We start from the raw sequence: 21,018 nt of genomic DNA on the forward strand, positions 1-21,018 counted from the left end.
AAACTCTCTCTGAAGGAGAAACATAAAACACAACCTAGACTCCAGCCGGTGGGCGGGGCCACCTTTTACGCGCGATTTTATTGGTCGAAGACTTCATGTTTTCATGTTGAGGGAATAAAACAGAACACAGGAAAGTCAACGGGCAGCTGGAATTTAAAATGTTTTTAATTTATGTTGAGCATAATATGTTGATATAAAAGAAATGACAGGAGTATTGCATCGCTATAATGTCGTCTTGTACTGTATGTGACACGTATGTTATCGTGCTATATGTACATGCTTCTCACACGCAGCTTTCCTCCACTTTTTCACGCGACGATGTCACTTCCTGTGAGGCCGGCGACTCCTCGGCTCTGGACGGGGAAACACACCAGCCGTGATCACGATCGCAATGATCATCATCTTCGTGACGGTACCTGTCTGCGTCCAGCGCAGCGCCGCCGCCGCCGCCGTTGCCTGTCCCCACTCTGACAGGAAGGATGTATTCGCCATGCGAAGGTCCCGTCGCCAACAGGTGAACCGTCGCCTCGGGGGTGTTACTTCCTGTACAGAGAGGCGACGATTGACATCGAATGTTTCCGGCGCCTGATCAAAAACATGCGACGCCGTTTCACCGTCGGCGTCGCTCGGCACGTCGACGGTCGCGGACGTCGGTAGGGATCGAACGACGGCCGGATGGTCGCCCGTCAGGAAGTCGTCCGTCAGCCTGGCGTACGTCTGCGAAGGACGCGAAGAAGTGGACACCGTTGAAGGAGATCGTCACGAGACGCTTTCGGCAAACGACGCGGAGGACGTCGACACCTTTCTGCAGTCGTCCGTCAACGTGGCGTCCAGAGACGCCACCAACGACGAGAACGGCGGCCTGGAACCGGGATGCTCGCTCCAACACGCCTGCATCACGTCGTAACTGAGCACGCACATCAACTTGTCATACATGTTGTCATGTTTCACAGCGGCTGTCTTTCACACATGCTGCCTTCCGTGTCAGTCATGTCATACGTCACACCTGTTGTCAAGTCATGTTATCGTATATTGTCATACATGTTGTCATAACATGCGATCCTTTCACCTCATGTGTGTTTTTGTAAGTCATACATGTTGGAGTTGGCGTGCTGTGGCCGCATCAAGCGGTGTCCTCTCTTCAGCGCAACGTAGAATTGCTGCGTCACGGGGAGGTCCGAGTACGGACTTTCACCTGCAGCAAAACACACGTGACACTCGTATGACGTGTCGTGACGTGCGGTAGCGTCTTACCCAAAGAGAAGATCTCCCACAGCAGAACCCCGTAGGACCACACGTCGCTCTGCGATGAGTAAACACTTTGGAAAATACTCTCCGGGGACATCCACTTGAGCGGCAGCGAGGCCTGATGGGAAAAATCAGGTGGAGAAAGTGACGCGACGCCACGGACACGCCGCTCGAGACGTCACGCGTCGTCGTGTCACACTGACGTGTCCCCGGGCCACGTAGTCCTGATCCTTCGGCGGATCTCGAGCCGGGTCAAAGTCGCCCACCTTCACCAGCCGCTCCTCGCACACCAGGACGTTCCTGGCCGCCAGGTCTCTGTGGACGCACTGCGACACATGACACACGCTAACCGCACGTTAATCACACGCCAATCGCACGTAAGTCACCCTTGTTGGAATTGCGTCGGCGTACGTTGCGCGAGGCCAGGAAGTTCATGGCGTGGGCGACCTGGAAGGAGAAGCTGTGCAGGTCGCTCACGCCCAGGACGGTAGAGTCGCTGAGGAGGGGCAACGACGCCTCCTGCTGGTCTGAAGGAGAGGAACACACTGGCAAAGGTATACACGCGCAAACAGGTGCACAAGCAGCAATAGGCACTGGAACAGACCAATACATATACATAGACCGACAGGTACACAAGCAGGAAGCGATACGAGCAGGTAGTGGTATACACGCACACAGGTACGCAAGAGGGAAGCGGTGCACACAGTTACAGGTGCGCAAGCAGGTTGAGGTACACACAGGTACCTGTATACACAAATAAGTTGGTAGAAGTACACCGAGGCAAAGCTATGCACACAGATGCCAAGTACATGAGAATGTATGGGTACACACGGGTACAGGTAAACACACAAACAAGCACACAAGCAAGCAGAGGGACACGCAAATATACACAGACAAGCACGAGGACGTCGACGGCACTGACGGCGTTCCCGCCTCACCCGACGCCGCGCTGTCGCTGCCGATGGCGACGGCTCCGCCCTCCCGCTTGCTCATCACGTCCATGTAACCTCCGTCCGCCTCTCTGCACGCACACGCCGTCAGTGTGCGTGCGTGTCTGCTCGTTCATGCGTGTTTGGATGTCTTTGTGTTTATGTGTACATGTGCATTTGAATTTGTACGTTTGCGCGTCACTCTTTGTGTGCGTGTGCTTATTCGTTTGCGTGGGTATATGGTTTTTTTTTGCGCGTGTGGCTTTTGACTGTTTGTTTGTATGCATGTATTTGTGTGCATTTGGGTGTTTGTGTGTCAGTGGTTTTGTGGGGGTTCGGTTTCTGTGTCTCTGTGTTTGTGAGTGGTTTTGTGTGGGTTTGTTGATGTTTGTGTGTGTCTGTGAGTGTGCCTTTAACGCGTTTATTTGTGTGTTTCTGTGTGAGTTTGTCTACCTCTTAGCGTGTGCGCTGCCATGTACGAAAGTGTGTTTGTGGCGTCGCAGGTAGTTAGCCAGGTCTCCATGGCAACAGAACTCAGTGATGACGTAGACGGGACCTGTGGAGAAGATGGACGTCAGCATGCCGGCGGCCAGCAGGGGGCGGCATTGCTCGTACGGCACGTCGGTACACTATTACTGAGATTTCTGGTCACCTCCTGACGTGCACGCTCCAAGCAGGTTGACGATGTTCACGTGAGGGCCCAGATGACACAAAACCTTCAACTCAGACAACAACGATTGAGATGCGCCGCTGTTGGCTGAACACACACAAGCACAGAAATACACAAAGATACACGTTGGTATACACACGTGTACATGCTACATACAAGCAGGTAGGAGTACAGACAGGTCAAGACACAGGGACTGGTATACACACACAAACAGGTAGAAGTACCATACGGGCAGGTAAAGCTACATCCACACTAATAGGTACACAAGCAGGAAGCGGTGGGGCAAGGTAAAGGTCGAGGTGCTGTGTAAACACACAGACTGGTACCCGAGAGGTTGGAGGTACGTGTAGGTAAAGGTATACACAGATACTGGTATACGCACACCCATTTGTAGACAAACAGGAAGAGGTGGGGCACACACAAGTGCAGGTATACACATACACCAGGTACACAAGCAGGAAGAGAACCAAAAGGGTAAAGGTATAAACACACACACACACACACACAGGGACTCAGGCAGGTAGAGGAACACACGCGTACAAATATCCACGTAGCGGGTAGAGGTATACGCAAGAACAGGTATAGACAGACACATACAGGCGCACAAGAAGCTGGAAGTACGCACAGGTACATACCCAGAAGTAGGGCGAGGTACGCGCAGGTACGGGTAAACAGACAGCAGCAGGGCGAGGTACACACAGGTACAGGTACACACACAGAAGCAGGGTGAGGTACACACATTTGACCATCTTGACGGTCACTCTGGTGGTGTTCTGGTCCCGGAGCAGACCCGACACCTCGGCCTCCACAACTCGGCCGAAAGCTCCTGAACCCAAAACCTCACCTGAACACACAATACGGAAACTAGGATCTAGGGCAGACTTCTACTTAGTACTATTAGTGTCCCACACAGAACTACCACTACCTAGGACAATGTTGTCCCTGGGTATTTCCCAAGAGACATTGTAGGGCAGCTCGGCGGGGTCCAGGTAGGTGTACTCCAGTCCGTCGGGACTCACGGAACCGATCAGCTTCCAGTGGACTTCGTAGCGAGGTTTCTGAAGGACAAGAGTCCCCCGACTGCGCTTAGGTGTAACGGGAGAGAATTCCTGCATCGAGTACTACTGACTTTTCTCCACAAGATGATGAGAATGAGCAGGAAGATGATGGCGATGACCACCAGAACCAGGACCAGCGCCAATGTGGCCACCTGGGACAATAGAGCTGGACAGGAGGTGCTTCGTCACCGGGACTTATTATGGGATGGAATGTCAGCAAAGAGCAGGTCCGTCTTCCATCACCCGATCATCCGATCGTCCGTCCCACTTACAAGATGACACCAGTCTGAGGTCTCGGGCTCGACGTCCGGCAGAGTTTGAAGCCTCACATCGGACGGCGGTCGAGGTCGTCGTGGTCTCCAGCCTCAGCACACTGCGCACCTGCGAGGGCGAGGACTGATGATTTCACGGATGCCCAGCGAAGAGGTCGCGGGGCGGCGATGTCATCGGTTACCCGGGTTACGCCCGTCTCCGCCAGGACGGTGACGTTCTCCTGCAGAACCGCGCCCTCTGAAGCGCCTGATTGGCTCGTCCAGCTACCTGTCCCGTTAGCGCACCTGCAGTCCAACACACAACGTCTGTCATGTCACACAAAACCACTTCCTGTGTTGGTTGTCAGTTAGCTCATACTAAGCTAGGTGAAGTTAGTCTGACCCGTGTGCACTGTGACACGTCAACCAGTTGACGGTCGGGGGCGGAGCTCCTTCGCTGACGCACAACACGCCCCGAGCGCTCGTCTCCGTCAGCGACGTGATCCTCGGCGGTGCTGCGGACACACGTGCACAAAGGCAAACGCACACACACACACACACACGAGTACACACACACACACATACACACCCAGCCACACGCACGTGAGTTGGAGGGAGACGTTCATTCATCAATACCGATTCCCTTACATTTAACTTGCAGGTAGAAGAGCACCTCCTGCTGGTCATCTTCGTTGTAGACGCTGGCCGCGTAACTTCCTGTCTGCTCCAAGCGGACCCTCGCCAGGGTCAGCGTGCTCACGTATCTGCCGCCGTCACGGGCCCGACAGCCGCATTTTGATGGCATCGCAGTTAGCATTGTTAGCATCACAGCTAACATCGTCGTTAGCGTCGTTTAACGTCGCTGTCAGCATTAGCGCGAGCACCGTGTTGGCATTGCCGTTAGCGTGACGTTTAGCGTACCTGCCGGCCGTCACGCGGGTGACGGACACGCCGATTGTTCCCGTGGCGACGACGACGCTCCGGTTGTCCTTGCGCCACACCGCGCTTGGCGGAGGGTGGGCGTCCACCGCCACCCGCAGGACCGCCGTGTGGCCGACCAGCGAAGTCACGTTGGTGTCATGCGTGGCACGCGCAGAAATGTAACCCCGATCTGCGGAGAATCCATACGCGTGTTTGTTTGCGTGTGTGTGTTTTTGCGCATGTTCGTTGTTTGCTGTGCATGCGCTCACCCAGTATGTTTACCGTGATGTTCTTTTGCACTCGCCCTCCCTGCAGCGTTTCCTGGACCGCGCACACGTACACGCCTGCAGGAAGCATCCCCAACATCTCACGGTTACCGTGGCGACCGCCCGCGTCACCAACGATGAGCGGCATCGGCACCTACCGGAGTCGGCCGGCGTCACCGAGGGGATGTTCACGAACGAGCGGATTTGATTGGGCAGAAATTCCGTGAGCGGCTCGATTTCCTGAATCAAAATCGGAATCGGAATCCTCTTTATTTGTCAAGTATTTCGGAAACGCACGAGGAATTTGTGTCCGGTAGCTGGAGCCGCTCGAGGAGGACAACAGACAGCAGACAGCCACTTTGACAAAAAAAAAATACCGCTGAGACAGAGAAACATAAAATCACACCACGGGGAGTCACTCCGCAATAAAAGCCGAACACGACCTCACCCGTCAGTCAGTCCAGCATGCGGGCGAAGGCAGACGTACCTCTCTGCGGGGGAAGCTCCACGAGAAGTAGACTATGTCGATGTCTTGGACGCTGCAGTTGACGAGCAGCTGCTGTCCACGCTTCAACACGCCGCTGGACGCCGTCAAGTCCACCCGCATCTCCTTGGCGACTGGCAGACAGGTGAGACAGGTGGGAGCGAGAAACGCAGGTGCGCCGCAGACGGGTGAGCGCTCCAACCTACCCACGACGCTGAAGACGTAGTAGACCTGCGACCGCGTCTCCTCAAAACCATCGGAGGCCACGCACACGTACGACGAGTCGTTCAGGCGTCCCGTGAAGCCGCGACTCGGTTCGTACTTCAGTCCAGACGCCGGTGTTTCATCCCCGCGTTCGTACAGTTTGACTTTTAAAAGCGGGTCGGACACCGCGCAGGGGATGGTGTCCTCGTCCTCGTCCTTCATCACCACACCCGGACCCACCGGAACAAACCACTCGTCCGCACCTGCGGGGGGGCCCGGAGCGACCGTCAGACTCCGAGACGCTTCGTCCGGCCGGGATCCAAAGTTCACCTTGTCCGGGTACGAAGATGTCCATCTTCCCGATCTGATCCGACGACGACTCCTCGCACGCGTATCTCCCGGAATTCCTCCAGGTGACGTCGAAGAGCTGCAGGACGCTGCGGGATCCCTGCTTCTCCACCACGACATCGCCCCCTTGAGACTCCTGCCACGGCAAGCGCCAGGAAACCTCGCTCCAGCCGGAACACACCTGACAGACCGCCGGAAGTCTGAGCGCGGGGCGGGGCCGCGGAGAGCCGGACAGGCGGAGTCTTACTGACCACGGTAAAGTTGGAGCGAGACTGGAGCAGAACCTGGGAGGCCGGCGGAATCAGTTCCAGACAAACGCCCCCTTCTGGAAGAACCAGGAGCACGCCTACACGCGCAAACGCACACAGGCTGGCGTGAGTCCATCCGGCCAATCGGGAAGCGGGACGGACCTTTTCTTGTTGTTGCGTTGCTACTCACCCAGCAGGAAGCGCAGCGGTTTCAGACTCGCGGTTTGTCCCCCGACGGACGCCGGCATGACTCCCGACTCTGACCGATCACGTCACAGACACACGTTTATTTTGACACTATTGTAAAGGAATACCTGTCGTGTTGCGCGCAAGCGGTCACCTCGACATGTCGTATGACACTTCATGCGAGAACTGTTACATGTCACACATTATGTGTTGCATGTTACATGTGTCACATCACACTCGTTAATGTGTAATGTGATTAGTGGCTATGACCTAGACAGGTCGCACCGGCCATGACACGTGACGCAGCGCATGTTGCACGGACCTGGTGACCGGACAGCGGACGGGAAGTCGTCACGTTCGTCCGTGACGCTCGCATCAGTCGGCCATCTTGAAGAGGATCAGATGGTGCGAAAAAGAGGAAAACCTGCACAGAGATAAACACGGCAATGTTTGACTTCGACGAAAAACTTCGTCCGAGGATGTCACCGGAAGAAGACGAAGACGAAGACGTAGAAGAAAAAGAAGAAATCAAGAAGAAGCCGCAGTAGCAGCAGCTTGTGGAAAATATGAGGCTCGCCCCAGGGGGCGGAGTCAAATATCGCCAAGTCAACACGTGTCTGCTAAAAGCATCAACCAACTTTCTTGTCGGAAAGTCTGCTGCTGAGTTTGAAAAAATATTGGTCCGCCGGAGGAGTAAAGTCAACAAGGTTGCCATGGAAACACGATTTCACCCCCCCCACCCGAACCCGAGTCACATCGAAAGAGTTTTCTTCCAACCTCGTCCTTCCTTGTCCTCCCTCTGCTCTTCTTTTCCTTCCTTTTCGGCCGTTCTTCTCTTTTTGGCTCTTTTTCTTCCTGCCGCTCGCTGACTGGAAGCAAAGTGAGAAAGAGAGAGAGAGAGAGAGAGAGCGTCTGTTTCCAATCTGCATCCCTGCCAAACCCGACAGGAAGTCAACACGCGCACGCGCGCACGCACACGCACAGTGAGTGGGATAGCTGGAAAGAAAAGAAAAAAAAGCCCCCGCAAATAAATGTGCGTTCCCACAAAGTGGCAAACTGAGATGTTCGATTGCATATACAGGATCTGCTCTAATGCGTCCGCATGTACCACACCGAAGCTCCAAGTCACACATCTTGTTGAAATTCACCGTGCTCGTCTCAGTCGCAACTGTGAGGTTGCGGGTTGGAATCCCGGCCCCGCCCGTGTGGAGCTTGCACGCTCTCCCCGTGCCTGCGTGCTAGGTTCATTGAAAAGACTGAATTGGACGTACGGTGGATGCGAGTGCGATTGGCCGGCGACCGTTTCATAGCTGGGATGGGCTCCGGCACGCCCGCGACCCGCGTCAGCTTGATTGGTGGTTGGCAAACCGGCTGAATAGCGCCACCAACCGATATTGTCCTTCCACTGCAAGGAAACCAAGGCGAATGGATGGTGGTGTGAAGTTCGCTGGCGCCATCTAGCGGTAGGGCTACGAAAGCACTCATCTGAAATGTCTGCTCCTATCTCAAGGCAACAAAATCGGCCAAGCAATGGCTCGTATCTTGAGGAGCCACTGCATTTCCTGCCAAAAGGAGCATCCCAAAAATGACCTAAATTGTGGGTTTAGTTCATATTCGGTTCTCCATAACACAACATTTTTAGAATAGGCTGTCATTTTTGTGGTCACATAAATGCTTCCGAGCATAAAACATGAAGACTGCAAAAAAACAATCATTAACCCCTCCCGCGATAAACGAGAGATTATTGTATAGCGTAAAGGCTGTTAGTACTTATATACGTGTGATTATTTTATAATACATTTGCAAACATCTTTTTAAAAAAAAACACACACACACACACACACACACACACGTCATCGTAGGGGGGGTTGTGTTTAGGATGAATTGAATCCGGTTTGGAAATTGTCTGTAAATGAACAAAATGAAGCGCGCGCACACATACCACACACACACACACACACGCACACACATACAGATGTACACAAGTGTATGCATACTTGTGTGATGATGTGCGCGAGAGGAACTGGTTGTGTTAAAAAAAACCCAACAACAACAACAAAGTAAGTGACTGAGCAGGTCGGACGATATCGACTCGTCGCACGAATGCGCCCGTCCTACAAACGGGGAAAGACGCGTGCCACGTGAACAACAGAAGGCCACGAGACACCAGACCGAAGCAGGAAAGAAGACAAGCGATACGCGGATCTCGGGAGTCACACGGTAAGGAAAAGGCCGTCTCGCGACTCCACGATGCCGCCAACGGGAGTTAGCTTCCGGGACCGGGCGCGATAAGCGAATTTGCATATTCATTTCATGATTTAACGTGTATTTGGACCTTTTGAAAGCCTTTCTATCATATGATTCATAGGGCAATCATATCATAGGATATCACATCATTGCACACCACTTAGCAGTCGCAATTCAAATTAAATACAAAAATAAAGACGTAAATAACCTCCGCATGTAACCTAAAAACCCCGCAAAGTGGTGAATCCGCCGAGTAGTGAGGGTTCACTGCAATTGCATTCGCGTGTCATTAGCGTGGTTACCACGGAAACGCCCCGGTGTTTCTATTGGATTGACAACAGCCAATCCGGTCGGCGTCCGATACCCTCTGATCGCGGTCGCCGATCGATTAATCGCGACGGGTCCTCGCCGGCAGATGGCCCCGCCCCCGCCCGTCCCCAAGCCCAGAGCTCGTTACGTCAGGGACAGCCTAAGCTCCGCCTCCTCGGCAGACGGCAGGTAAGTGTACACGCACGCGCGCACACGTAGCCACAAACAAACACACTCACGTACACACACAAGCGCACTTAAACACGCTTGCACACAAACACACGTACATGTACGCTTAATTAGTCACGTTCACGTCCGTCTGTCTCTTCAGGTAGTGACCCTGACACACGCACGCACACACACACTCACGACCAGGACAGACAGACATGAACATTGTGTGCCTGTGTGAATATTTTTGTGCGTGTGCGTGTGTGTGTGTGTTCTTGTCTTTCAGACATCAGCGTGCCTCCAACGGAACCCGATTGAGCACAGGTACGCACGCGCACGCGCACGCGCGCAGTATGTGCATGCAACAGAATCTTCTTTGATTGGAAGGACTTAATGAGCTAAGGTCAGGCTGACATCTTTCTCACAAACTGGTTTCCAAACCAACCAGTTTGTGACATCACTTTTTTGTGAACCAGTTTGTGAACTAGTTTGGAAACCAGTTTGTGACATCACTTGAAAACACACGCGTACACACATTGATAAATATCAACAACCCCGATTTCAATGAAGTTGGCGCAATGTCGGGTGATGCGACACGGCGGTAAACACGACCCTGTCGCGGCTTTTTGGGAACGCGTTGCGGCCATAAAATTCGAAGTTCACGATTATTTGCTCAGAACAATCAAGTTGATCAGTTTTTTACATGAAAGATCTTGTCTTTGTAGTGCATTCAATGAAATATAGATTTGCAAATCATTGTATTCTGTTTTCATTGACGCTTACCACAACGTCCCAATTTCATCGGAATTGGGCTTGTCGTACCATCCATCCAATCGTTACATGACCATGTCGCTGTCTCCTCCCCCTCAGATGACGACGCGCCCGTTGACGCTCCACGTATGGTCGCTTCCGACTCCGCCTCCGGCCCGCCCTCCATTCACAGCGTGGCTAGCGCCATCGCCAACCACATCGCTAGCTTAGCAGGGGCCGCTAGCAGCATCGCTAGCCCCGCTGCCGCTCCCACGCCGAGCTCCTGCGGCCCGCCGCCTGCTCGCTTGGGCGCCGGCGTTAGCTCATTATCGAACATGCCCAGTTTAGCGGGTATGCTTAGCACGGTGGCTAATTGGCCATCGCAATCCGGCAAAGGCGTCCCTTCTTTGACACCGGCTGGTAAATCAATCAGGACGGACTTTCTGATCGGAGATGATTGTGTGACCGTCGTTCATTGTTTTTCTCCTCCTTCTGGTCCAGATGTTGTTGTTGTGGACTCACCAGCGCCAGCAGAGGGCAATGTTGGACTCGCAGGACCAGGTACCATCGGACCCAAGTCAACGGCACGATGCAGATAGTTTTCTTGTGACATCGCACACCTCTGGACACGCCCGCGGTCGCCATGTTGGACGTGGACGCGTTGTTTTGTTCCGGCCAGTTTCCCATTCGTATTCATAAAAAACGACTTGACCATCTAGCGTCAAGTACAGTCAAAGCTTTTCGGCCGCGGAAGGATCGGAACTGAAGCGAAGGCACCGGCCGAGTGCGGCCGACGGTCGGGATCGAGGGCGGCCCGGTGGACTCGGGTCCCCGTGCGCTCGGGTTCCGAGGAAGAAGGGAATCCCTTCTGCTCCAGCAGTCCGATCTCTGGCCCGTGGGACGTCTTCGGCGCCGCCTCGGCCGCTTGACCGCGCGAACCCTGCTTGCCGGGTTCAATGTCTCCGCGCTCATCTTTGCACATCTGATGAGATTAAGGGCTGCAATAATACAGGTGGGAGGGACAAAGTCTCATCTCCCAGTTTACCGGCACACATTTGGAATCAGGGCGAGAAGATTGCAGATTTGTCACGGAAGATCGAGTTTCACAAACCAGCAGAGCTGCTCTCTCTCTCCGGCCAGATACGTATTTGTCTTTATAAAAGCAAACGTGACTATCTATAGGAGGTACATGTTGTAACGTCACGGTTTTCCGTATGGTTAACTGCAAAAGGATCGTTACAAAAGCGGAAGCGATAGCCGTGGGTCCCCACCAGCCGAGGTCGAGGAGGGCGTTGGCGGGGAGTAGGCTGTTTACGCGGCTGCAACGGGAGGGCGGGCATCCGCCGCCAGCGGTCCTTCGGTCTCCGGTCGAAACACGGGCTGCGGCGGCGGACCCCGCGGAGCAGGTTCGGTGTCCTCGCGCTTATCGCCAGAGACCTAGCCTAGCTAATAGTGCATCAAGCGATGACAGTTCTACAGAGAAACCACCGCGACTCTTTCGGTTTCAAGCCTGTCGTGTGCTCGCCATTTCATAACGCTGTTCAAATGTGTCGTGAGCATTTTGGAAACACGTCCTGTATCGGGCTGGCCATATAGCCCGCTGATGACTCAAGTATATCGTTGACTTCCTGTATAAAAAGCCCATCATAGTGATGAGGGAGTATTCAATTCGTCGTTTTATCCCTAGAGTCCGCAATATAGTCCAATACATATAAAAATCACCTTGTGGTGATTCGGGGGGTATGATTGTAATTGCAGTCGCTGCATTCAGAATCACTCACTCATTCCTCACTCCCGAATCACCAACCACAAGGGGATTTTAAATTGCCATTTGACGGAACTTACAAAAATCCCTATGTTCTACTTCCTACTTCCTCTTTCTGCCCCGCCCCCAAACACCACAGAAGAAGAGGAAGACGCTCTCTACATCACCGTGTTGGAAAGTTGGGACGACGACGCGGATTCCGACTCGTCCAATGAGGAGGAACTTTATCAAAACTGGCCGGCCTCGTCCGCGGCTAATGGACCAATGAGAGGAGACCACGTAGAAAACCTGCTCAACAGCACCAAGTAAACCTAGAACTACACCTGCTACTACATCGAATACTACACACGGCGCTCCGCCTGGTATTACACTTGTGACTAAAACTCGTGCTACACCTGCTACGACATCTCGTGCCACACGTGGTACCTGCTCCAGTCCTACAGCTAGTACTAGAGGTGCTGTACCCGGTGCTACCGTTAGTGCTCCGTCCGGTATTCCACCTGGCACTACACCCGGTGCTATTGCTGGTACTACATCTAGTATGACACCCACTACTACATCTAGCACGATACTTGGCGGTACACGTGGTACTGCGCTTTGGTCTGCAATTATTACCGCACTTCACGCCGCACCGGGTACCTGATGCGACGCCCGTTACCGCGTGTCATTGTACACGCGGCGGTACACTGATACTGCTCGGTTTGCCGCGTCACTTGCAGTCGTTCCGCGAGCGTGACGCCCCCTCGGCCAGTCCCGCCTCCTCCTTTACACGTTGGCCAAACGGCAAAGAGCAGGAATCCTTCCAAACAAAAGAGTCCCAGGTACGCAACAGACACACAACCGATTGTGTCCGTCAGAGGACTCACTGTTGTCGATGTTGTTATTGTTTTTTGTTGTCGTCATTGTTGTTCGTGTTGTGGTGATTGCATGTTTGTTTCTTTGTCATCGCTGTTGTTCTCAGTGTTCTTGTCGTTACTTTCGTCACGGTTGTTGTTTTTGTCATTGTTGTTGTTCTTGATGTTCTTCTTGTTTTTGTTGTTGCTCTTGTGATGATCGTTGTTTCTTTATGTCTTTGTCATTGTCGTTGCTGTGGTTATTATTGTCGTCGCGGTTGTTGTTCATTGTTGCTTTTGTCGTCGCCACGACGGCGGTCGTCGTCCTCGTCGATGCGATGTCGTTGCAGCTTGGCAACCATCCGAGTGTCGAGGAAGAAAGGACACGGCCCGCCCGCTGGTCCACAAAGTGCGGTTGCCCGAGCGAGCTGGTTGGACGTTTGGAAGGGCTTCAGGTAGAAGAAGAACAGGCTTCACATCTACACACAGATTGATTGATTGATTGATTGATTGATTGATACTAGATGTCTTTTTTTTCTTCCTTCCTTCTTTTAGACACAATGTCTTTTGGGCAACGCTGGACGGACAGTTGATGTCTCTGTGGAAAAAACGAACAGTAAGTGTGTGTGCGTGTGTGTGCGGGTGGGTGTGTGAGTGACAATTGTGTGTGTCGTGCTTGATCAGGACCAGTTCAGCGAGGTTCTCTTCCACGTGTCCAGCATCACAAACGTGAAGAAACTCGACAGAGGAAGATTCTCCGTCTACTTCAAGAAGAAACATTACGACTTCATGGCTCACAGCGACGGTCAGATACGACGCTGTACTACACACTTCCCTGCTTTAAAAATGCTGCACTACTCTATATAGGGGGGTGAACGAATTAGTCGACTAGTCACCGAGTCCCCCTTTACGACTCAGCGATGAAGTCTAACCATTTGAAGGCGACTCATCGCTAATCACGTTTTCTGTCATCTCATCTTGTGTTGGGCTCAAAATATCAACGACATCATCGGTTCATCGACTTTGACTCCACTTTCATCCAATTAGTGTTGAGTGCAAAAATCGTTTAACGCCTCCTCTACCACTCGTCCATCCTCCGCTTTTCCGGTTACTCGATCCCGATATACTCGACTGCTCTATGTTCTACTTATCTACTGCTCTATAACCCATGCTGTCTACGCCACTGCGCTATACTATACTGCTCTGTGCTCTACTCATCAATGTTTTACCGCTCTATACTCTACTATCTATGGCTTGTTCTCTATGATCGAGCGCTCTACGAACTAGTTCTATTTGCTCTGCACTCGAGTTGCCTATGCGCAACCGCTCTGCACTTTAGCGCTCTACACGATACTGCTCTATACTCCATCACTCCAGTACTCTCGATCTACTGCTCTACGCTCTAGTTGTGGATACTCGACTCCTCCACATTTCAGTGCTCCATCTACTGTAGTACGCTCTGCTGCTCTACACTCTAGCACTCTACACTGTGGTTCTCAATACGCTACACCAGCTACACTGCTCTAGTTTTCGATGCTCTACTATACAAGACTCTAGTTGCCTACGCTCTTTTGGTCTACACTCTCTGTTGTCATTGCAGACGTTCAGGACGGTTGGGTCCAGTCTCTGCTGGCGTCTTGGGGTCAGCCCAGTCCCGCCGCCCCGGACCTTCACGGACCCATCACGGTCAAGGACCCCAAGAGCCGCTTCTATGCCGCCGTGTGGGGCCACGACTTCTGGATTTACCAGAACAAAGACGGCTTCCAGCTGGGCGTGGCCTGTTACAGCATTCCCCTCAACCTGGTCACAGTCCGGACCACCGGGAGACACTCCTTTACCCTTAGCACGCCGTTCAGGACCGTCAAGTACGCACGCGGCGTCTTTTCTTTAGTCCTTTCCGTAGTGTACGGTATGTGGTGAATGTGAGAGCATTTCTTTAGCGTATGTAAGCACAAAAAATCTGTGGTGTGTGAAAGCATTTCATTCCACAGCGGTTCAAAAATGTGTTTGAGAACATTTCAGTAGCGCATGTGAGAGCATTTTAGTCTTGCGCGTATGAGATGTCAATGAAGCGCGTCCGTCTGACTCCCCCTCAACTCTCCCTCTCTTTGCCCCGCCCACCGCCGACAGCCTGTCTGTTGATTCGTCGAAGGATCTGTCCGTCTGGCTGGAGGGTCTGTCGTCATCTATCAGCGGCGCTCTGTCCTGCAGCCAGGTGGCGACGCGCCTGTGGAAGAACCCGTCCAACCGGCACTGCACCGACTGCGGCGCCGCCGACCCCGAGTGGGCGGCGGTCAACCTGCTGCTCGTCATCTGTCACAGCTGCGCAGGTGTTCCCGGCGCCCCACGCAGCCCCCGTCGCTGTCGCCAACGCTAATGAGCTAACGCTAACGGCTTTTCCTCAGGGCAACACCGAGCTCTGAGCAGCACCCTGTCCAAGGTCCGCAGTCTGAAGATGGACAACAAGGTGTGGACTGAACCACTCATACAGGTGAGGAGGAAGCGGGGAAAGAACACGCCATTCCGGAAAGGTGCTCGTCCGTCTCGCTCATTTCGGACCCCCTCTTTTCTCACAGCTGTTTGTTGCCCATGGTAACCGTCTGGCCAATCAGGTATGGGGCCCCCTGGTGCCCTCTTCAGAGCAGATCGGTCCAGAGGCCTCCGATGAGAGCAGGTCAAAGTTCATCCAGGATAAATACAGCAAGGGGTGCTACCGACGAGTACACGCCCTCGCGTCGTCTGCCGAGCTGATGCAGCAGGTGCGACGCCGCGCCGGCGTGCCGCCGCGCCGGCGTGCCGCCGTGCACTGACTCCAGTCTTTTGTTTCAGAGGCTGCGAGAGGTTGTTTGTGGCGGCGACGTAGAAGAAACTTTCTCACTCATCTGTTCGGGGGCAAAGGTCACACTCTCACACGCGCACGTGACATCCTGTGACGTCGTGTGACATCACTTCCTTTCTGCAGGTGTGTCAAACAGAACCTCAGAGCCCCTCCGCTATCCAGCTGGCTGAGAGATCAGGGCAAGCTCTGCAGGCCGAGCTACTCAGACTCAATGAGTACACAGGTCGGACACACAAACGCACGCACGCACACACACACAATATTCATATTCTTTTATTTTATTTTTTTTAACAGAGATTCTCCCTTACCTGCCAAAATCAGGATATAGGAGAGCTGAGTCCACCCCCTCAGGTATTTGTTTTTTTTAATTTACCGTAATTTCTCGTGTATAATGCGCACCCCCAAAGTTGACCTCAAAATGCTGGAAAAGCCTTCTACCTATGTATAATGCATTTTTCCAATGCATGATTTTGCTTCTACCCATATGATCAAACCATGAAGTATTATCTGTATTTTGTTAGTTTTTTCAAAGAATTATTCTGAAGCACATTATTTGAAAACGTAATACTTTCTTTTTATTTAAATTCAAAACCCTATTTTACTCAGGAAATGAGAAAAAAACACAGTTATGCTCATGTTTGATTACCCAGGCAGAATTTGTAAGATGGGTACAATTCTTGAAAGAAAACATGAAGGGCCAGGCGAGACAAATTGAATTTCATTTTCATGGGATTCAAATGAAACTGTCAAGCGTTTCAGAAAAGCATTATCATTAAATAAAATGTAACCATAAAGAAAATAATGATGGTTGTTGTTTAGTCATCAGTCATATTAAAAAAAAAATATATATATATATATATCACAAATTCTGCCAGGGTATGTAAATTTAGGAGTACAACTGTTCATATGCAGTCAAGCTGGCAATTTTTTGACTTGAGTTGGTTGTCACATTTGTGTGGGGCCAACGATGTGTGACTCGTGCACTCGCTGTCGTCGTCTCGCCACGCTGCACTATTTGCATATACCGGCCACTCGTGCCAGAGTAGCATCTGCTCCATTTGCACACCGATTGAGGAGTATCTGTAACATTTGCACAACCGACATCGTCCCAGATGATCGCGCTACTCGTCACTTTAAACCGCATACGCTCCTTGAAGTCTCGCCGCCCTTTGCGCAACGGTCATTGCGCCGGACTATTGCAATATGAGTCGTTCGAACTGCTCTAAGTGCTAGAGGACTCTGCATCTTTTTGCACAATTGTTTTTTGTCAATGTCTTTATGTCTCCAAAGTGTTCTGTAAATTGACTGTCTGTCATACTAGAGCGGCTCCAACGACCGGAGACAAATTCCTTGTGTGTTTTGGACATACTTGGCAAATAAAGATGATTCTGATTCTGATTCTGATACTGGCATGAAAGTGTACACCTTTCTCATAACCTCTAGGTGGCGGTGGCCTATTGGAATGAAAGTGTACAGCTAACGTCTAGATGATGGTATATATTTATAAAATGTGAAAGGTTTTGTCACTTTCCCCTATACCTATGTATAATGCGCACTATTGACTTTTGACAACTTTTGGGGGGGGAAATGCGCATGATACATGATCAATTACAGTAAATATATTATTTATCACGTGTGTGTGTGTGTGTGTGTGTGCGCGTGCATGCGTGCGCATGTGTAGGAGAGGAAGACGAGGAGCTACACGGAAAACTGGAAGAAGATCGCTTCCTCTTCTCTTTGGAAAACAACTCAGCGGCTTGCGACGTCCTCGACTTGCGTGAGGTTTTGTCACTTTTCCGAAATGACGGGTAAATATTCCACACGCAGCGACAACAGCACGATCAACTGATACCGCTGCAGTCCGAGCAACTGGAAAACGAACGGGTGTTCCTTTGTTCAGGACGACTTTTCAGTTTGAGTTGATCACTTTGGACAATCGACTCATTTGTGTGGCCGAGAGCGAGGACGAACTCCTCATCCACCTGGTCCATATCCTCAAGGTAAAACTGCCAAGAACTCCTGAAAAAAAACAGGCCATGCCTCATATCATAAGGCAGACCACCTGTCCAGATGAAGACGACCCGATGAATTCAACTCCAGCTGACTGGCCTCGGACCACCAGACAAGACAGCTGACAAGCACGCCTCATACCAACTGACAAAGATCCCCCGACAAGACTGACCTCATACTGCGTGACAAAACTCATAAAGCTGACAAGATGCAGACCAACTGACGAGAAAATCGTCTGAGCTCTTACCCCCTGATGAGACCCGGACCATCTGACGAGAGTCAGACCAACGGACAAGACAAAAAAAACACTTGAAAGGACAATTGACTGGTCTCAGACTACCAGACAAGAATCAAACCACCTGAGAAGACTCAGACCACTGACAGGCCTCATACCAGCGCACAGGACAAACACAACCTGACAGGTGAAACGTCACCTGACGAGACTCAGACCACTTATTTAGCCGTTTTTCAGGTGATTCTTCCGAGCGGTGTGTCCTACGCGGAGGTGTGCGGCGCAGTGGGGGTCGGTAAAGTGTGCGTGTTGGAAGACAGCGGAACCTCGGACAACTCCGAAGCCTGGTTGTTGCTGTGGGACGGCGGCGTGAGCGTCCACCGCGCTCGCAGAGGCTCCAAGCAGACGCTAAAAATGGAACTGCGTGCGCTCAGTCACCACGGTAACCATCCTTTCGTACTGCGTGTGTACCTTTTGAAAGGTGTTGATTCACATCCGAAGGAACATTAATGGATATTTCTTCAGAGATGGATCCGTTTGAAGACATCATTACCCTGGTATTAGGACACAGGTGCGTGTGCGCTCCAACACACGGGTCGCGTTCTGTTGTGTTGCCATGTGGGCTGGCCACAAGATCCAGAAAAGTGACAGGCCTCAGACCACCTGACAAGGCTCACTCACACAAGCTGGCTTCATAGACTGAGACCACCTGGCAGGACAAAGAGCATCAGACAAAATTAAGACTACGTGACAAGACTCAGATGAAGATCACCAGACGAGAAAACTGACCGGCCTGATACCACCTGACAAGGCAAAGATCACGTGACCTGAAAGGAGTCAGACCACCAGACAAAAACTAAGACGACCTGACAAGACTCATACCGCCTGACCGACACGCATGGTTTTGCGTCGTGTTTGGTCAGGTGACACATGTCGCGTGTGCGCAGGCGTGTTTCACTGCACTTTGACGAGCACGGCAGCTGCGGCAGATGGTACCGCCTCCTGCACGACGTTCTGGCCGAACACAACGCTGCGGAATCTCCCGTAATGTCCACTCAGGCTCTGTACCCGCCGAGTGACCTCAACGAGACGGACCGGGTGCCGCTTGCCGTCCAACGATGCATCCGACACATCAAAAACCACGGTGGCCGTTTGCTCTTCTTCTACCGCTTCGACGTCAACGTCGTCCTTCTTCTTCCACTCTGTCGACATCGTTCTTGCGTTGTGCGTGTTTCAGGTCTAAAGGTGGAAGGCGTGTACCGGCGCTGCGGCCTAGCCTCCAAAGTGTCCCAGCTGGTGGAGGCCCTGGTGAAATCCCCGGGTGCCGCCCACCTGGAGTCGGACGAACAGGGTGTGCTGGACGCCGCCGCCGCCCTCAAGCAGTACATACGGCAGCAGGAAGCGCAACTCTTCCCCGAGAGCGACCGCAAGGACTGGATGCGCGCTGCGGGTGGGTCGTACTGCCGTCGTGTCTATATACTGTCGTGTGCTATGTACGGCGGTACCTCCACTTAGGAACGCAGTCCTAGTCGTGGTCCTCTGTGTGTCCAGTGATTTCAGGACGAGCGTGCCAGGTTCTCCGCCTACCGCGAGTTGCTATGGCAACTGCCCACCGATAAGCGAATGACGCTGAACGCTTTGTTTGGACACTTTTACATGTGAGTAATCGTTCGGTGAAACTGAAACACAAACGCACCACTGAGATGCTCTCACGCTCTACTAAGACGCTCTCATACGCGCCACTGGAACATTGTCGCACGCGCTCCTAAATCACTCTCCTACACACTACTGAAACGCTCTCATACGAACTACTCAAAAAGTATTCACTCACAGCACAACTGAAACGCTTACACGCGGCAAATGATTCTTATTTTTTGCTCAAACACCCCACTGGAACACTCTCACATGAATTCTGAAGAAATGTTACTCTCCCATTAGAATGGAAATCCTCCCCTATAATGCATTGCAATATGCATTTCAGTCGTGTGCGTGGGAGAGATAATCCTGAATTCTGTCCCCGGTGACCAGGGTCCAGACGTTCTCTCAGGTCAACAAGATGACGGCCCACAACCTGGCCCTGGTCCTGGTGCCGTCGCTCTTCCACAGTCTGAACGCCGACCTGCTCAAGCTGACCCGCGAGTTGGTCCTGTACCACGCGCCGCTCTTCCTGGTAGGTCACGTCACCGCCGTGCCGATCGGTCGGCGACTGTGAAGGCTCACCTGGAACGCTTTGCAGACACACGGGCAGCGGCACCGGGATGAGGAAGAGGAGATCACTGTCCTCTGAACAACAACAACAACAACAAATACAAGATGTATGTTGATTATCAATTCTCCTAATGTTGTTGAACTTTGAAGTCATTAAAGGTGAACATTAAAGAGCTTGGCTCCGGCCTCCCTGGGCTTGCGTGGCTTTTCTCCGGGTACATACTGGGTTACTCACACATTCCAAAAACTCTCGAGAACGAGAACTCTAAAAATCGTCCAGACGTGTGAAGGCTTGTTTGTCTTTACGTGCCCTGCGATTGGCTGGCGACCAGTCCCTGGCGTACCCCGCCTCTCACCCAGCTGGGATAGACTCCAGCTCATCCACGACCCGAATGATGATAAGCGCCGTAGAAATCGGGTACATGATGACGATGAACATGACGCTTGATTGGACTTCCACTCGACAATGACAAGGGGATCGTTAATATAACTTCAACAGTCATCTATTCAGTTTTGGCAACCACTCACCAAAATATTCTTATTATATTCTATTTTAATAATGATATGAGTAATATTGATGTCAAAAAATGTATTAAAAATATAATTTGATCATCTATTGAACGTCGACGTCTTGATAGTAGTATGGCAATTTGCCTACAGGGGGCGGTAACAAGACATTGCCACATACTCCCACACTGTATTGCCTTTTAAATACGTGAACGAAAAGACGTACGTAAAACATTTCAAGTTGTCTTAAAACGACAAATTCGTCAGTTCTGCACCAGAATTGGACTTAATTGAAGGAAACGGTCCGAGAACAGAAACGAGTGAAACAAAAGAAGAA

At 51.9% G+C, this 21,018-nt stretch overlaps 2 protein-coding genes across 3 annotated transcripts; one reads left to right on the forward strand and one right to left on the reverse strand.

Annotated features, from left to right (window-relative positions):
- Window positions 1–82: 82 nt before the first annotated feature.
- LOC133415885 (platelet-derived growth factor receptor beta-like) lies at window positions 83–9,455 on the reverse strand. 2 transcript variants are annotated; one of them, XM_061702416.1, is made up of 29 exons: window positions 9,363–9,455; window positions 7,591–7,682; window positions 7,136–7,237; window positions 6,818–6,886; window positions 6,631–6,725; window positions 6,362–6,560; window positions 6,034–6,294; window positions 5,831–5,961; window positions 5,502–5,583; window positions 5,347–5,421; window positions 5,078–5,267; window positions 4,805–4,920; window positions 4,560–4,671; window positions 4,360–4,462; window positions 4,178–4,286; window positions 3,977–4,071; window positions 3,773–3,905; window positions 3,587–3,691; window positions 2,830–2,934; window positions 2,631–2,733; window positions 2,187–2,269; window positions 1,660–1,775; window positions 1,452–1,574; window positions 1,255–1,366; window positions 1,096–1,195; window positions 802–907; window positions 615–717; window positions 417–543; window positions 83–353 (listed from the first exon to the last, which is right to left on the reverse strand). In XM_061702416.1, exons 4-29 carry the CDS (start codon window positions 6,873–6,875, stop codon window positions 284–286), a joined length of 3,012 nt encoding a protein of 1,003 aa, XP_061558400.1. In that variant the 5' UTR covers window positions 6,876–6,886; window positions 7,136–7,237; window positions 7,591–7,682; window positions 9,363–9,455; the 3' UTR covers window positions 83–283. The 2 variants fall into 2 exon arrangements, with proteins under 2 accessions (XP_061558400.1, XP_061558398.1); XM_061702414.1 differs by lacking the exon at window positions 9,363–9,455 and having other exon boundaries at window positions 7,591–7,741.
- Window positions 8,855–19,522, forward strand: LOC133416396 (arf-GAP with Rho-GAP domain, ANK repeat and PH domain-containing protein 1; the record flags this gene model as incomplete). Its single annotated transcript, XM_061703246.1, has 24 exons — window positions 8,855–9,033; window positions 9,476–9,558; window positions 9,824–9,861; window positions 10,408–10,707; window positions 10,789–10,848; window positions 12,192–12,357; window positions 12,772–12,873; window positions 13,236–13,340; window positions 13,441–13,501; window positions 13,570–13,690; window positions 14,486–14,750; window positions 15,016–15,215; window positions 15,291–15,376; window positions 15,462–15,644; window positions 15,715–15,783; window positions 15,848–15,947; window positions 16,019–16,075; window positions 17,406–17,532; window positions 17,625–17,724; window positions 18,207–18,408; window positions 18,492–18,537; window positions 18,914–19,110; window positions 19,204–19,416; window positions 19,518–19,522. Coding segments are annotated over exons 2-24 (2,886 nt in total), but the record flags the coding sequence as incomplete, so codon positions are not given.
- Window positions 19,523–21,018: the final 1,496 nt, after the last annotated feature.

Source organism: Phycodurus eques, chromosome 17, assembly GCF_024500275.1.
Source record: "Phycodurus eques isolate BA_2022a chromosome 17, UOR_Pequ_1.1, whole genome shotgun sequence".
NCBI classification, from domain to species: Eukaryota; Metazoa; Chordata; class Actinopteri; order Syngnathiformes; family Syngnathidae; genus Phycodurus; species Phycodurus eques.

Coding starts and splice junctions, on each gene's coding strand:
- LOC133415885 (XM_061702416.1), bottom strand. CDS start 6,875: ATGCCGGCGTCCGTCGGGGGACAAACCGCGAGTCTGAAACCGCTGCGC. Junction 5,268..5,346: donor CATCACGGTAAACATACTGG/GTGAGCGCATGC, acceptor GATTCTCCGCAG/ATCGGGGTTACATTTCTGCG. Junction 4,921..5,077: donor ACCCGCGTGACGGCCGGCAG/GTACGCTAAACG, acceptor TGACGGCGGCAG/ATACGTGAGCACGCTGACCC.